This window comes from Strix uralensis, chromosome 25 (genome assembly GCF_047716275.1).
Source record: "Strix uralensis isolate ZFMK-TIS-50842 chromosome 25, bStrUra1, whole genome shotgun sequence".
Classification (NCBI taxonomy): Eukaryota; Metazoa; Chordata; class Aves; order Strigiformes; family Strigidae; genus Strix; species Strix uralensis.
Window position 1 is genome coordinate 7,564,272 of NC_133996.1, and position 13,758 is coordinate 7,578,029.

The 13,758-nt window shown below is 62.9% G+C and overlaps 3 protein-coding genes across 16 annotated transcripts in view; 2 read left to right on the forward strand and 1 right to left on the reverse strand.

Moving 5' to 3' along the window:
* THRAP3 (thyroid hormone receptor associated protein 3) overlaps positions 1–4,566 on the forward strand; it is a 33,909-nt gene extending 29,343 nt beyond the window's left edge. For 9 of the 14 annotated variants that reach the window (XM_074894551.1, XM_074894546.1, XM_074894550.1 and 6 more), the window contains 4 exons: positions 128–312; positions 925–1,117; positions 1,768–1,917; positions 3,052–4,566. In XM_074894551.1, the coding sequence (XP_074750652.1) occupies positions 128–312; positions 925–1,117; positions 1,768–1,917; positions 3,052–3,273 (750 nt within the window). In that variant the 3' untranslated portion in view covers positions 3,274–4,566. Of the gene's footprint in view, positions 1–127; positions 313–924; positions 1,118–1,197; positions 1,330–1,767; positions 1,918–3,051 lie in introns of those variants that run through there. The other 5 variants (XR_012632235.1, XR_012632236.1, XM_074894556.1 and 2 more) reach the window with 5 other exon arrangements.
* Positions 4,567–5,536: 970 nt separating this feature from the next.
* On the forward strand, positions 5,537–9,851 carry SH3D21 (SH3 domain containing 21). Its single transcript, XM_074894109.1, has 11 exons — positions 5,537–5,872; positions 6,344–6,411; positions 6,542–6,596; positions 6,696–6,796; positions 6,866–6,964; positions 7,087–7,435; positions 8,476–8,514; positions 8,652–8,763; positions 8,925–8,986; positions 9,065–9,386; positions 9,505–9,851. Exons 2-11 carry the CDS (start codon positions 6,379–6,381, stop codon positions 9,680–9,682), a joined length of 1,350 nt encoding a protein of 449 aa, XP_074750210.1. The 5' UTR covers positions 5,537–5,872; positions 6,344–6,378; the 3' UTR covers positions 9,683–9,851.
* A 722-nt stretch (positions 9,852–10,573) lies between these two features.
* Positions 10,574–13,567, reverse strand: EVA1B (eva-1 homolog B). Its single transcript, XM_074894112.1, has 3 exons — positions 13,316–13,567; positions 11,509–11,625; positions 10,574–11,410 (listed from the first exon to the last, which is right to left on the reverse strand). Exons 2-3 carry the CDS (start codon positions 11,573–11,575, stop codon positions 10,998–11,000), a joined length of 480 nt encoding a protein of 159 aa, XP_074750213.1. The 5' UTR covers positions 11,576–11,625; positions 13,316–13,567; the 3' UTR covers positions 10,574–10,997.
* Positions 13,568–13,758: the final 191 nt, after the last annotated feature.

Here is a 13,758-nt window from a genome sequence, read left to right on the forward strand (position 1 = left end):
TTATTGATTAGTATTCAGATAAATTCCTGTTCTCCAGAAGTCTGTGCAGTCAATAGCAAAGTAATGGTGCTGAGCTAGTGAACTGTAAACCTTTGTATTAAACTCTCCCTCTTCCCTGCGTTTGTAGGCTGAAGGGAAATATAAGGACGACCCTGTTGACCTGCGCCTTGATATTGAACGCCGTAAAAAACATAAGGAAAGAGATCTTAAACGCGATAAATCCAGAGAATCAGTGGACTCAAGAGATTCAAGTCACTCAAGGGAAAGATCAACTGAGAAAACGGAGAAAAGTCACAAAGGCTCAAAGAAAAAGTATGTAGGAAACCTAATAGCCATTTCCTTCTGCCTTTCCTATTTCTGCTGTTAAGGTTGGAGACGACATCGTGTACCTATAGTTGTACACCTTGTGACATAAACTCCTGCAGTGGCGTGAATTATTCCTCTGCGTGCCATCTTGATATCATTATATCTATCTGAAACACTAAATAACTGTTAAAGGTAAATGAGAAGGCTCCATGTGTCAGAACGGGTGAGTCACTTTTCCTTGTTCCTGTTGTGTTACAGAGAATAGCCAGGTTTAAATGACTCTGTTAATTTAATCCTTTTCTATTAGCTTAGCTTTCCATTTGACTAAAACTCTGCAGATGCATGCTTATCTCATAGTCGATGGTGTAAACACCTTAGAAGCAACAGGTTCTCCCTGGAGAAGACTTGGGATTTGTGTTCGGTCTGCGTGTTGTAGCTGATCCTGAGCTCTTCCTGCGGCCCTTCCTTTTCGTAGTAGGAAGGGGAGAGCGTTGCACTGACAGGGAGTGATAAAGAAATGGTTCTGTAGCAAACAAGTCACAACAGTTACTAACCCTGCTGGTGGCCTACTCGCCTCCATTTCCTATCACTCACCTCCATTTCCTATCACTGAAACAGGAAACACCGACGGGTACGTGAGAGATCCAGATCCAGTTCGTCATCTTCACGGTCCTCTCATTCAGTCAAAGCGGAGGAATATCCCGAGGAGACTGAGGAGAGGGAGGAAAGCACCTCAGGCTTTGACAAGTCCCGGCTTGGGACTAAAGAGTTCACTGGTCCAAATGAGAGAGGAAGAGCTCGAGGGACCTTTGTAAGTGTCCTCCACCCCCCTCCCAAGTATCAGTTCCCAAAGTGCCCCAAAAGTGGCCGCTGTGCATTGCTCTTCCGCAGTTAAAGCATACCGAAAGGAGAGACCCCAAAGACACTGTCTGGTTGTGGATGATGAGCCAGAATATGATTTCTGCAGGTGTGGAGCACAGACCAGGGTGCTGAGAATATAGTCTGGGCAGTTGAACTCAAGATGTACGGAGCAGAATCAAGCCTGGAAGCTTTTGTGCATTAGTAATTGCTGAGCAACCCCGCTGGGCAGCGCGATGTCGGCTGGGGTTAGGCTGCCGACGTGACTCATCTGGTCAGAACTGCGCTCGCTGCCCGCGGTTCTGACGCCTTAGTTGCGTAGATGTCTTACGTGCGTATTGTCTGTGTCAGGTGCTTTCTCTTGGGTGCTCTGGAAATGCCTCTACGTGATCTTAAACAGCTTTATAGAAACTGTGACGTGCTGTGTGATCAGATGAGCCAGAAAACCCCAAAATGTACTGAGCTCTAATGCGAGGTTAAAGGTGTTCTTGGATGGTTAGAGAGGTGATGTTGTGTCTCTTGGTAGCCCGGGGAGCTGTCTGGGGGTGGGAGGGCGCTGCCACTGCAACAATTTTATTTTTCTTCTGTGTTTCGCTGTTGCAGCAGTTCAGAGCAAGAGGGAGAGGATGGGGCAGAGGCAACTTTTCAGGCAACAATAACAGCAACAGCGGCGGCAACAACGACTTCCAGAAGCGAAACAGAGATGAGGAGTGGGATCCAGAGTACACACCTAAGAGCAAGAAGTACTACTTGGTATGTGTCTGAAGTGCTGAAATGTGTATGTACACTCCAGGTATATCTGCTCTTGAATGCTTTAGAGGTGAGAGCGCCAGCTGTCTGTAATCCACCAGGTTAAGGCTTCATGTGACACTTCTTCACAAGAAGCTCCTGACTCCTGACTAAAGGGAACTTGTTTCTGTTCACTGTAGAGTGGTTTGCCGTTAAGTGAAATCCTGCAGGCCAGTTAGAGAGCACATGTTTCCCAGTGGTGTGGCAAACGCAGCTCAGAGCTGTTAGTCTGTGTTGCAGATGGCCTCTGTTTCTTGGTTCTTTATCCCCATAAAGCGTCCAGCTTCCTGGGTGGGTCAGTTCTGTTCCTTTTTCTGTGGCGATGGCAGTCTGCCACGCCAACAGGCATTAGTCTGGGAGAATCCTGTCTGACTGTTCTTTGAAAAAGGGGTAGTTAAACAGACACTAACTCATTCTTTTTCTTCCTGATTCGGAGTACTTGAGATCCCTAATCTTTTTGTTAAATAATACAGTGTTGCGGTCTTGGACCTCAAACAAGAAACCCTTGATTTTTTTTTTTTTTTACTGCATTTTTCTCTGATCTCATTGAAGGCAGAATTGTAATTTTTGGGGGGTATCCAGTCTCTGTGCTGCACTTTACATACAGAAATGGATCAGTTTGAGCCCGGTGACGTGGTCTGTGTCAGCTTGTACCACCTGCATCTGCTTTAGCTCACGCAAAGCGTTCTGAAAGCGGCGTGTGTTACTAAAGCCCCTGAGTACCAGCAGTAAGGATTGAAGCTGCCAAAGTGGTTTGACTGGCAAGAAAATAAAGGGGAAATGTGTAGAATATCTAAATCGTGGAGTTGCAGGACCAGCCATGGCGCTCCCTTCCTAGACACCCGTCCCCTGCCTGCCCCTAAAGATTCGGTAGGGAGCTTCCTGTCAGCGCGGGCAGCGATTGTACGTCCCTGCCTTCATCGCCTGTGCTTCTTCCCCAAACCCAGCCAGCTTTTCTCTTTAGCTGGCAGCGTTCACTGTGGCACAACGCGGCCGTCCGGTTCGTGCTGCCCGGGCGTGTGCCGCGAGGGTTTTCCCGCTCTTGCCTCGCGAGTGGTCGGTCTGCTTGAGCTGATGTCGTCGGCTTCCTCCCCGCAGCACGACGACCGGGAGGGCGAAGGCGCCGACAAGTGGGTGAACAGAGGCCGCGGTCGGGGCGCTTTCCCCCGAGGAAGAGGTCGCTTCATGTTCCGAAAGTCGAGCACCAGCCCCAAGTGGGCTCATGACAAATTCAGCGGAGAAGAAGGAGAAATCGAGGATGACGAGAGCGGCACAGAGAACAGGGAGGAGAAGGACACCTTGCAGACGACGGCTGAGTAGCCGCAGCGCCCACGTGTTGGCGAGAGCCCTGGCAGGAGGGAAGGGGCTCGGCACAACGCTGGGGCTGGAGGTTGTCAGGGCGATCCTCAAGTGCTGAGCAGAGCCCTGGAGAGGAGCTCTGAAACTACCCCGAAGTTAACTGCATTTCCAGAGTTCAGCCTCCCTAAGTGTGGACTAGAACTGATCGATCATTTACGCTTGGATCCACTCGTGGAGTCTATCTTCCCAAAGACTTCCCCTCTGGACTGCATAAGGTCAAGTACAGGGTGAGATCCTAGATTTTCTCTCGTCCGTGACCTTACCGAACGGTCGGTTAATCTTTTGGTAACAGGCTTTGAAGACAATGTGGATTTTGGTTTGTGCCCATCTTAACCCGCTAGTCTTGGCATTTTTGTTTCTCTTTTATAATTTGAAATAGTAAAGGTCAGGATTAACTCGCCAGTTCAAATTTTTCTCCCCTGTTGTGTATTCAATTTTTTTAAATTCATACTCTACTTATTTTAGGCCTTTACATATGTAGTAACATCAACTAAATGATAATTTTGGAAACTATTTTTGGTTCTTATAAATAAGAAAACAATGAAGCATGTGAATAAACATCTAAATGTTAACTTGTTGGGACCAAACTGCTATGATTTTTTTTTAAAAAAAAAAAAACCCTTTTTTTTATGTAACAGTTGAGTTTAGGGCCTTTTAAAAATGATTGTTTTCCTTTTATGTTGAAAGTTAACAGAATTAGCATGGTTTAAAGAAAAAAAAAAAATGACACCCTACTTCTCACCACTGTTTGTGTACACTGTTAGGCCTGGTGTGTGCTGGAGCCCCAAACTGCTTGTAGGCATTTTGTGTATCCTCTTTGCAGCTGGTCGTGAACTTGAGTGCTCTTTCCAAGGTAACATAGTTTTCTAAGAAACTTCAGAATTCTACTAGGTTAAAAATATAAAAGGAGATGAGAATTTTTCAATATTTTTTATTAATCTTTTTATAAAAACAAAAGGCAAATCCCTCCTGTGCTGGTTAAGGACGGCCGTTATGATGTATTTCTTTTTATCTTCTACTTAAAAATATTCTGAAGAAGTTTGCGAACAGTTCCCTGGCTGAGTCAGTGAGCCTTCGTAGCCGGAGAGGCATGTGCTGCAAAGACACCGCTCTCCCTCTCTGCCTTCCCCTCCCCAGGATTGCTGTGCTGTTTCCCCACACACACCGACTAGAGTTTGGTTTGTTTTGACTTGAACAGTTCCTGTTTAGCAAAGCCCTGAAGTTTGTTTATGCAAATAAAATACAATAAAAGAAGTAGTAGGTGTAACTCTGCTTTGTTCTGTGTCCTGAGTCAGGGGGCTCCTGTTTCAGACGCTTGTGAGGCCTGAAGAGCCGAGCGGCCGTGGCGCTGCGGGAGCCTGGTGGGCAAAGTGGCTTTAAACCGCGCTGGCCGGGGCCGGGGAGCGCCCAGGAAGGAGGAAGCTCAACCTGCTGCCCCCGGGGCTGCCCCGCTGGTCCAGGGCAGCAGTTGCCCGAAGCTACTCCCGGGGCCGAGCACAGGAGGTTCCGTTTTCGGCCGCTCTCCAGGTGGGACCGTGGCGCTCGGCACAGAGGGGACGTGTGTGGCCTCTGGCAGCCCACGGGCAGGGACAGGCTCTGCACGGGGGTTTCCTTGAATTGCTGCAGCCGCAGGAGCCAGCAGCACCCGGGTATTTGTTTTACCCTTGGCCTGATGCGCTCTCCACCTTCTAAAAGCACCAACTGCTGGTTTTTAAGCCCCTTTGTGTTAACAGCAGCTGTGGGAGGGGGGTGACAGCTGCCGGCCCCCTTCCCCAGCCCTGCTGCCCGCGGGGTTTGTGTCGCCCGTGAACCGGCTCCGTCGTGCTCAAACGCCAAACTGCTGGCGCAGAGTCGCGGCTTCAGGCAGCCCGAGCGAGTAAATGCTTTTCCCTCGCTCCTGCCTGATGTCCGCGGGGGGACGCGGGAGCAGCCGCCTCCCTGGTGAATTCTGGCGTCGGCGCTGCGGGGGAGCGGCCCCCGCCGGGTCGGTTACCGGTGTTGGCCAACAGCAGTTGGGACAGTGGTGTGGGTTAACGGTTCGTGTTTCCCTTTGCGCCTGAATTTGAGCCCTTGAGCCAAAGGGCGCCTGGTGCCATCGGCAGAGGGGCCAGACCCAGGGAAACGCATGTTCCCTGCGCCCCGGCCAAAACCTTGACACCCCCCCCCGCTCTTGGCCTTCCCTGCCCCGTGCTGACCCTCGGGCCCCCGCCCTGCTCCGGAGCTCAGCAGGGCCCAGTCAAATGCGTTTGGTCTAAGGGGACGTTCTTGCTGTCAGCCTGGGGCCAGCGCTGGCCAGGACCAGCCCCTCTGGCCCCACTGCTGCGCTCCAGAGGGACCTCGGCAGCATGGCCACCCCGGCCCTGTGCGCTGGCGGTTTGTGGGTTTCAGCCCCTCTGTGGTTTAGGTTTCACTTCCCCCTCCACGCTGGAGGTGACAGACGCGCAGCGGGACGCGGGTGGCTTCGAGCCGCTGTCCAGGGCTGGCTGCGACTCGGGCCTTGGCGCTTCGCTCCGGGCTGGGCCCCCTGTCCCGGCCCTGCCCGCATCGGCCTGTGGCTCAGGTAGGGCTGGGCCACACCGTGGGCTGCCTCGGGGGGCTGGTGCTGGGCAGAGGGGCTGTGGCGGTTCTGCGGGAGCTCGGGGGGCTCACGGCGCCTCACTGCGCCTCACCGCGCCTCCCCGGCTCTCGGAGTGAGGCAGGAGCGCTGGGAGAACCGTGGATCCCTCCGCGCTCCGCTGTGGCAGCCGGAGTTGGCTGCGTCTGCCAAACCCACCCTGGACTGCAGCCTCGGGTCTCCTCGGAGGCCGGTGCCAGGCAGCAGCAGCAGCCGCCCTGCCCGCCGGGGTCCCACGTGTCCCTGGTGCCAGCTCTGCCGGGGGGCTGGTCCCACCATCGCTGAGCTGCGGTGAAGCTGCAGCAGCGGTGCCGCGCTGGGCCCGGCTGCATTGGGGGCCGCAGGAGCAGCTCCCCGGGGACACCCCAGCCACAGTCCGGCTCAGACGCAGCAGGGAACCCCCTCCTGCTCTCGCAGGCGCCCACCCTGAGGCCGAGGCCGCGCTGAAGCAGATGCCCAAGCCCTTCCCAGTGCCGGAGGAGAAGGTGGGTGGGGGGCTCCGTGCTGGGGGTGGCTTGGGGGGACACAGGGCTCAGCATTCGGTGGGTGCTGCCGGGGCTGGTCCCCAGCTTGGAGCCGGGACCCTTGTGCCGCAGCAGGTCCCCTCGCCCGCAGGCAGAGCCGTGGCCGGTGGCGCAGCGCCCGGCACCCCTTCTGCCGCTGGAGCTGGGTGAGTCACCCCTGGGGGGGCTCCCGCTGGGCGCGGGGTGCTGAGGGGACCCGGGGAGGAGCCAGACCCTGCGAGCCCCATCCTGCCCTTCCCACGCAGACCAGGAGCCGCAGCTCTGCCGGGCCCTGTTCGACTACACCCCGGAGCTGGCGGATGAGCTGCCGCTGCGGCGGGGAGATGTCGTCCGGGTCCTCAGCAAGGTGAGGGGGTGCGAGGACGGGGGGTGACCCCGAGGCTGGTCCCTGGTGCGACGCCTGCCCTGCCCGCAGCGCACAGAGGTCGAGGGCTGGTGGGATGGGCAGTGCCGGCACCGCAGAGGGCTCTTCCCCAGCAACTTCGTGGAGCTCCTGCCAGCGCCGGTGCCTGCGGTGAGTCAGGGCTGCGCTGGGGCTTGTGCAGTCAGGCCCTCCCGTGTCTGTGGCGCTGGGCTGTGCCAGTGGTCCCTGCCTGCCCCCGTGCCCCGTCCTCACCCAACCCCGCTCTCCTGCAGCTGAAGCCGGCGATGCCATCCTGGGATGCGGAGTCCGGTGAGTCCGGTCATGGCGGCTGTCCGGCCCCGGGGGCCTCGGTGTCCCGCCAGGACGGCCGGCCGGCCCCACGGCCGGGTGCGAGGTGGGTTGGGGCAGCCAGGGGACCGGCCGTGCCGGGGGGCAGGAGGAGCCCCGTGGGGAGCAGGGATGAGGCGTGGACCAGCACCGAGGTGCTCTCTGCTTCGACTTCCTTCCCAGTGCGGAGCCGATTTCCTCCGGCATCACGTGCGCGGTGTGGGGCCGTGGCAGCCGGGGGAGCCTGGCACGGCACCGCTCAGCACGGCCTCGTGGGCAGCCCCACGCCGGCAGGTAGGATGGAGCGGCCGCGGCCCCGGGGCTCCCGTGCTCGGGGAGCATCCTGGCAGCTGCACCGGTGTCCCGGGAGCTGCCGAGGAGGAGCGGGGGCTGCCGGAATGCCGGACAGCTCTGGGCGCCATCAACCCTGTGCCATGGGGAGTGATGGAGCCCCGGGCCCAGCAAAGCAGCTCCCCGCACCTTTGGGACCAGGCACCCTCGTCCCTGTCCTCATCCCTGCGGCCTTCGCGCCTGCACCCGTCTCTTCGGGCAGATAAAACCCTCGGCACCTGCGAGGCCGCCATGGCGGGGGCTGTGCTGGTGGCGGCAGGGACCAGGCGGCCCCAGGGCTGCTGGCCCACCATGGGGACAGGGTGGTCCATGCGCCGGTGCCCCGTACCCTGCTCTGCCAGGGGCCCATCCTGGTGGGACCCCGGGGCTTGGCAGCAGAGGGATGCTGCTGCACCGTAGGCGGTAGCAGGACGGCATCCTGCCTGCGGCACCATGCTGGCGCTCAGGGGGAGGTTTGCAGTCGCTTGCTTTGCCGCACACAGAGGAAGCGCCGACCGCAGCAGGGCTGGGTGCAGGGTTTGGGTGCAGGGCTGGGTGCAGGGATGGGCACAGGGCAGGCAGGAGGGGTGGCTGCCCCTGACCCAGCAGCCAGGGCCCTGGGTAGAGCCGCCATGGGGCTGGTCGAGTCCTGCTGAGTGTCGCTGCCAGCCCTGGCAGACGTGGGAGCTGGTGCTGGAGGGACCCGTGGGTGCAGGTGCACCATGGGGTGATGTTTCCTACTGGTCCTGCCTGTGGGTGCCCCCTCCCCAGCACCCCCTGGTGTCCCACACATGACCCTGAGCTTGGGGGGCCCTGGCAGGAGCAGGGTGTGGGGATGGGGGGGGTGTCAGGGATGGGGTGGTCCCTGGAGTCCATGTCCTAGCAGGGTGGGGGGTAGAGGGGGCTGTCCTGTCCTGTCCTGCCCAGCTGAGGGGTCCCTGGGAGAGGGGCTGTAACGAGGGTCCTTCCCCCCGCGCCTGACGAGCCCCTTTGCTCCCCGGCAGCCTCTAAGACAGCGAAGGACGAGGAGGGGGAGCCCCCAGGTGAGTCCCTGGGCTGGGGCTGGAGACGTGCCTGGGGCAGGTCCCTGGTGCCGGGGCACGGCCAGGCTCCCTGGCAGGAAGCGTTTCCTTCCCCACTCTCGCTCGCTGCCCCAGCCCCGCTCCTGCCACCTCCCCAGAGCTCCCGGCACTGGTGAGGATGGAGCCGGCCAAGCTGCCCCCCAGCAAGAGGATGGCTCCTGCTCCCCCTGTCCCTGCCAAGGCCAAACTGGCCCCCACGCTGGCAAGCAAGTAAGATGCACGTGGCCATGCCGGGGCATCTGGGGCTGCCGCGATGGCCCCGGGGCTGTGCCGATGTCCGTGCTCGGTCCCCGGAGTGGGGCTGGCGTCTTCCCCCTGGGAGGGCCGAGCACAGCCCGACTGCGCCGCTTCACCACCTCTGCTGTCCCCAGACCCGGCGGCCCCCAGCCCTGCGCCCCAGCTGACGCGGAGTGGGGCAGAGCCAGCGACCCAGGTGAGTGCTGGGTGCTGGCACCGGGTGCTGCGGCCGTCGCAGGGCCCTGCCCACGTGCTGACCCTCTCTCTTTGGCAGATGCTGACGGGTTCAACGCGGTGCCGGTCACCACGGCCAAGCTGAGCCACCCCACCGCCATGCGTCCCCGTGTGCCGGGCCAGCGGCCGCCCAGCCTCACCCTGGGGAGCGCGGGGGGTCCCTGCAGGGGGGAGCAGCCTCGGGGGCCGCCCCACGCCGGGCCCTGCGCCCCTCTCCCCGGCATGGGGCAGGCGCCTGGCCCACCATGGAGCACGGAGGTGCCGGCGGTGCCACGGCCAGAGGAGCAACTGGCCCTGGAGGACCTGAAGGCCGAGGTCCGGTCCCTGCACATCCTCGTGGACCTGATGCGAGTCCAGCACCTGTGAGTGGGGAGGGGGGTGTCGGGGTGCTGGCAGCGGTCGGGGGGGCGGTCCCCAGCAGCTCCTGGCCACTCGCCGGCAGGGTCTGACCCTGGCTGAGCCGTCCGCGGCGCGTTGCAGGCGGGACCTGGAGGAGATGCGGCTGGAGCTGTGCCAGGAGCGGGCCAAGCGCCAGGCGCTGCAGGTGAGTCCCTGGCGAGGGGCTGCCCCCGTGCCGTGGGGTCCCCCCCACCCCCCAACACACAACCTCTTCCCACAGGCAGAGATCGAGCGGGTGCAGAAGGTGCTGCCCTGCTAGCGCCGTCGGGGGCTGCGGTGACCCCCCCGCCGCGGGCGCTGTGCCGGTGCTGTGCCGAGGTGGCCCTTGGCCCCGCTGCCCCCAGCCTGGTTCTGCCCACACCTGGGCACTGCTCCGCGCCACGGCCCCTGGGGGTACAGAGATTGTTGAAAATAAACTATTTTGTGTACGGGGTGCTGCTGGCCTGGGGGGGGTGCAGAGGGCAGAGCCCTGGCGTGCTGTGGGGGCTGCCACATCCCTGCAGGGCTGGGCGGGGGTGGCACAGGGGGTCCCACTGTGACCGTGTGCCAGGGGCAGGGCTGCAGACTCCGCCAGCCAGTCCTGGGGCGGGGGGGCAAGTGCCCCCTGCCACTCCCTGCACCTTGTCCCAGGCTGCGATGCAGAGCCAGGGCCTGCAGCAGAGCCACCTCCTCCTCTTCCTCCTCCTCATCCTCCAGCCCCCGCACCGTTTCCCAGCCCCAGCCCCGGCACATCCTGGCCTCCAGCCACCAGCATGGGGCTGGGAGAACATCTGGAAAACATCTGGATCCTGCTGGCGCAGGGGCCTGGCCTGGGAAGGAGCTATTTTTATAAAGCTGCCGGGGAGGGGGCTGGGGAGGGGGCAGCAGGGCCCTCGCCCCCCCCCGCGGGACTGGGAGCATGGGCAGGATGCGGCCCAGCCCTGCGGGGAGCAGCCCGTGTCCCCGGGGAGCACCCACCGCCCCGAGAGCCCAGCGGGAAACATCCGCCCTGGGTCAGGGCAGTGCTGGGCCGGAAAGGATCCGGCTAATTTTAGTGGGGCTGGGGGGAGGGAATGGGCCTGGGGAGGCGGCTGTGGCCGGACCCCCCCAGCGCCGCTTGCGCCAGCTGCTGCAGGACCCCCCCGCCCCCAGCACGCTGGGCTCCAGGGAGTGTGTAACAGCACCATGTTTCAGGGGCAGGACCCCACAGCTTACACGGACGTACAGCCTGACCGTGACCCACCAGGCTGGGCTCCCTCCGGTGCCGGCTCCGAGCCCACGGGGCCAGCGGCTGAGAGTGGCAAGGTGGGCCCTGTCCTTGTCCTCGTCCCTGCAGGGCCCCGGGGCTGCTGGGCTGGTGCTAACCGTCGTACCAATGGCTCAAAGTGCGTCGTGGCCTGCAGCCACGGGGACGAGTCTGGCCCCAGGGGTGCCTGTGGCCCCAGGGTCTGGCCGGCAGCAGTGCGGGACACTCTGGGGCAGCGTCACCCCCCTCATTCTCCCGTCTCCTGGCCCCAGAGCGGGTCCCAGGCAGCTCCCGGGGGCGGCACGTTGTGGGTTGAGCTACTGGGGGGAGCTGGGCGTGGTGCCACGGCTCAGTAGTAGTGGACACGGCCCAGGGTGCCGGTGCCGGTGCCCAGGATGTCGGGCTGCCCGTTGCGCCAGATCTCGCGGATGATGCGCTCGCGCTCCTCCAGCCGCTGCGCCCGCTCCAGCTCCTCCGCCGAGGCGAAGACGTTGACGGCCAGAGCCCCGTCGCCGGGGCCGTGGCTGTCCAGGGGGATCTCGGTCACCGGCAGCAGCGATTCGGACGCTGCGCGGTCGATGGTGTCCTCCTCTTCTTCATCCTCCTCATCCTCGTCCTCCTCGTCCTCGCTGAGGTCCCTCGGGCGGGGCGGGGGGCGCGGGGGGGGCTGGCAGGAGAGGCGCAGCACCAGCAGGCACAGGGTCAGCACCAGCCCGAAGCAGACGCCCAGCACGAAGTAGAGCCCAAAGCTCTCGGGGTTGGCTGCGGGGAGAGCGGAGGGGATGAGGGACTGGCCTGTGCCAGTCACGGGGCCAGTGGTGGCCCCAGGGTCCCCCGGGACGCATCCGGGGCGGGCTCACCTCGGATGTGTGCATATGCGGCCATGCTGTTGCTCAGCAGCTCCATGTCCCGCCGGCGGCTCTCCATCCCGCGCCCGGCTGTGCTCAGCGTCTCCGGGGACGGCACGTGCTCGGCATCTGCGGGACAGAAGGGCTGAGTGAGGGGCTACTGTGGGCTGGGGTCCTTCCCGCAGTGCCCCCCCTGTCCCTTTCGGGGCCATGCTGGGGTGTGACCGTGGCCCAAGGGCTCCCCACCGAGCCCCACAGGTGCCGAACTGGAGCCGTCCTCGCTCCCGCACCCCTGTGGGACCGCGACGGACACGGCTCCTCCAGGACACCGCGTCAAGCGGCTCTGGGCTGGGCTCTCCAGCCCTGTCACGGGGCTGAGCTCGGTGCTGAGCAGGACCAGCACAGCCCTGCCAGGCTGCCCACGCCGGCAGGGCCACGCAAGAGCTGGCGCTGCCCATGCACATGCGCGTGTGCCCCCCACGCAGCCCCTCGGGACAGCGTCCCCCCCCCGCCTCACACTGCTCCCAGCCCCGTTCTGGCCTTGGCTGGTTACCGAGGGGCCAAGGACCAGGCTGGGGTGCAAAGGCCGCCAGGTCCTGCTGTGGCCCTGCAGCAGGACGGGTGAGGGGTGGCAAGGAAAAGCTGCCCTGGGAGGGGATGTGGGTGCCCTGTGCCGTCTCCTCCGTGACACCCCATGGGGTGCCTGAGGCCCACACTGGGGTGCAGGGGTGAGCACCCACCTCCTCCTGCCTGGGGACCTGCCTGGCTCCAAGTGGCCGAGCCCCAGTGCTGCTGGCTGGTCCCCACAGCCCCTCGTGACCCCCACGATGCTGGAGTGGGGCCAGGTCCCCCTCAGCAGTGGGGGGGCCATGGCCCCCAGGGCGTGGGGCTGGGCAGCACGCAGGGCAGCAGGCACGGCGGGAGGTGATGCAGCGCCCGGCCCTGGCAGGGGACGAGCTCATTTCCCAGAAACGACTCCAGGGAGGGAGGAATGAGGAAAGAAATGCAGAAAATGTGACACATCAGCAGAACCGTCCCTGGACAGTCCAGTGCTGCGGGGCTGCTGCACGTCCTGGGGCTGGGCAGCCCCTCGTGCTGGGACACCCCACACATGGCCGGCAGCGTCCTCAAGGGGCCTGGTGCCCCCCCCGGGGGTCCCGCTGTGGGGTGGGGGGTGCAGAGCCCACCATGGGGCTCCAGGGACCCCCAGAGCCCCGCCGGTGGCAGGGCTGGGTCCAGGGCCACGGAGCTGCTCAGCACCCACAGATGGGTGCCTGCAGCTGTGGCAGGGTGGGGGTCTGGGGCTGCAGTGGGGACAGGGTGTGGGTGAGCCTGGGGACGGTGGGGACAGCTGGAGGGAGCGGGTGCTGCGCACTGTGCAGGCGAGTGCCGGGCTCAACCCCCCCGCCAGAGCCCCTGGACCTCGGGGGCACCAGAGTGGGATCACCCCGGGGTAGGGGTGCGCCTGCAGGCACGGCCCCAGAGCACTCAGCCCCATGTCCCCACACCCCACGTCCCCAAACCCTGTGCTCTGCGTCCCCAAGCCCCCAGCCCTGAGACCTCACGTCCCCCCAGCCCTGCATCCTCCACCGCTGCGTCCCTGAGCTCTGCATCCCTCAGCCCCGCATGCTCGGACACTGCTCCCCATGTCCCCAACCACAACGGGGTGTCCCCCAGCTCAAGCAGGGGACAGGGCAGACCCATGACACCCCACCACGGCCATCAGGGCTGGGTGGACGCGGGGTGCTGAGGTCTTTCGGGGTGTCCTGCCCACCCCACGGTCCCCTGCGGCCCTGAGCCCTGTGGGGCTGGTACTCACCGGGGTGACGGGTGGCCCCGGAGCGGGGCGGGAAGGCAAGCGGCGGCAGGAGCCCACTGCACTTTGGCTGGAGAGAGGGAAGAGAGAGAAAGGTCTGTTTAGCATTAACGCTGCAGCAACAGGAAATAGTTTGGAGGCGGCTGGCGGTCAGCGCTCCCCGCCGGAGCCAATGGCAGCCCCGTCCCGACGCCGAGCGGGGCGCGGGGCCGGGGTTCGTCCCGCTCCCCCGGGACGCTGCGCTCGGCCCTGCTGTGGAGCCGCCCCGGAGCAGCTCCAGGCCCCATCCCGGCCCAGCGCCCGCCTGGCAGGATCAGGCCTGGCTGGGCCCAGGCCCCGGGCTGGTGCTGCCAGATGCCGGCCAAGCATCCCGGGCTCGTGGGGCTGCGCCTCGGCTGGGCGAAGCCCCGTGTGCTGCCCTGCAGGGACAGGCATCAGGGGCTCCT

Coding starts and splice junctions, on each gene's coding strand:
- SH3D21 (XM_074894109.1), top strand. CDS start 6,379: ATGCCCAAGCCCTTCCCAGTGCCGGAGGAGAAG. Junction 6,797..6,865: donor TCGTCCGGGTCCTCAGCAAG/GTGAGGGGGTGC, acceptor CCCTGCCCGCAG/CGCACAGAGGTCGAGGGCTG. Junction 8,515..8,651: donor CGAGGAGGGGGAGCCCCCAG/GTGAGTCCCTGG, acceptor CCACCTCCCCAG/AGCTCCCGGCACTGGTGAGG.
- EVA1B (XM_074894112.1), bottom strand. CDS start 11,575: ATGGAGAGCCGCCGGCGGGACATGGAGCTGCTGAGCAACAGCATGGCC. Junction 11,411..11,508: donor CGCATATGCACACATCCGAG/GTGAGCCCGCCC, acceptor CTCTCCCCGCAG/CCAACCCCGAGAGCTTTGGG.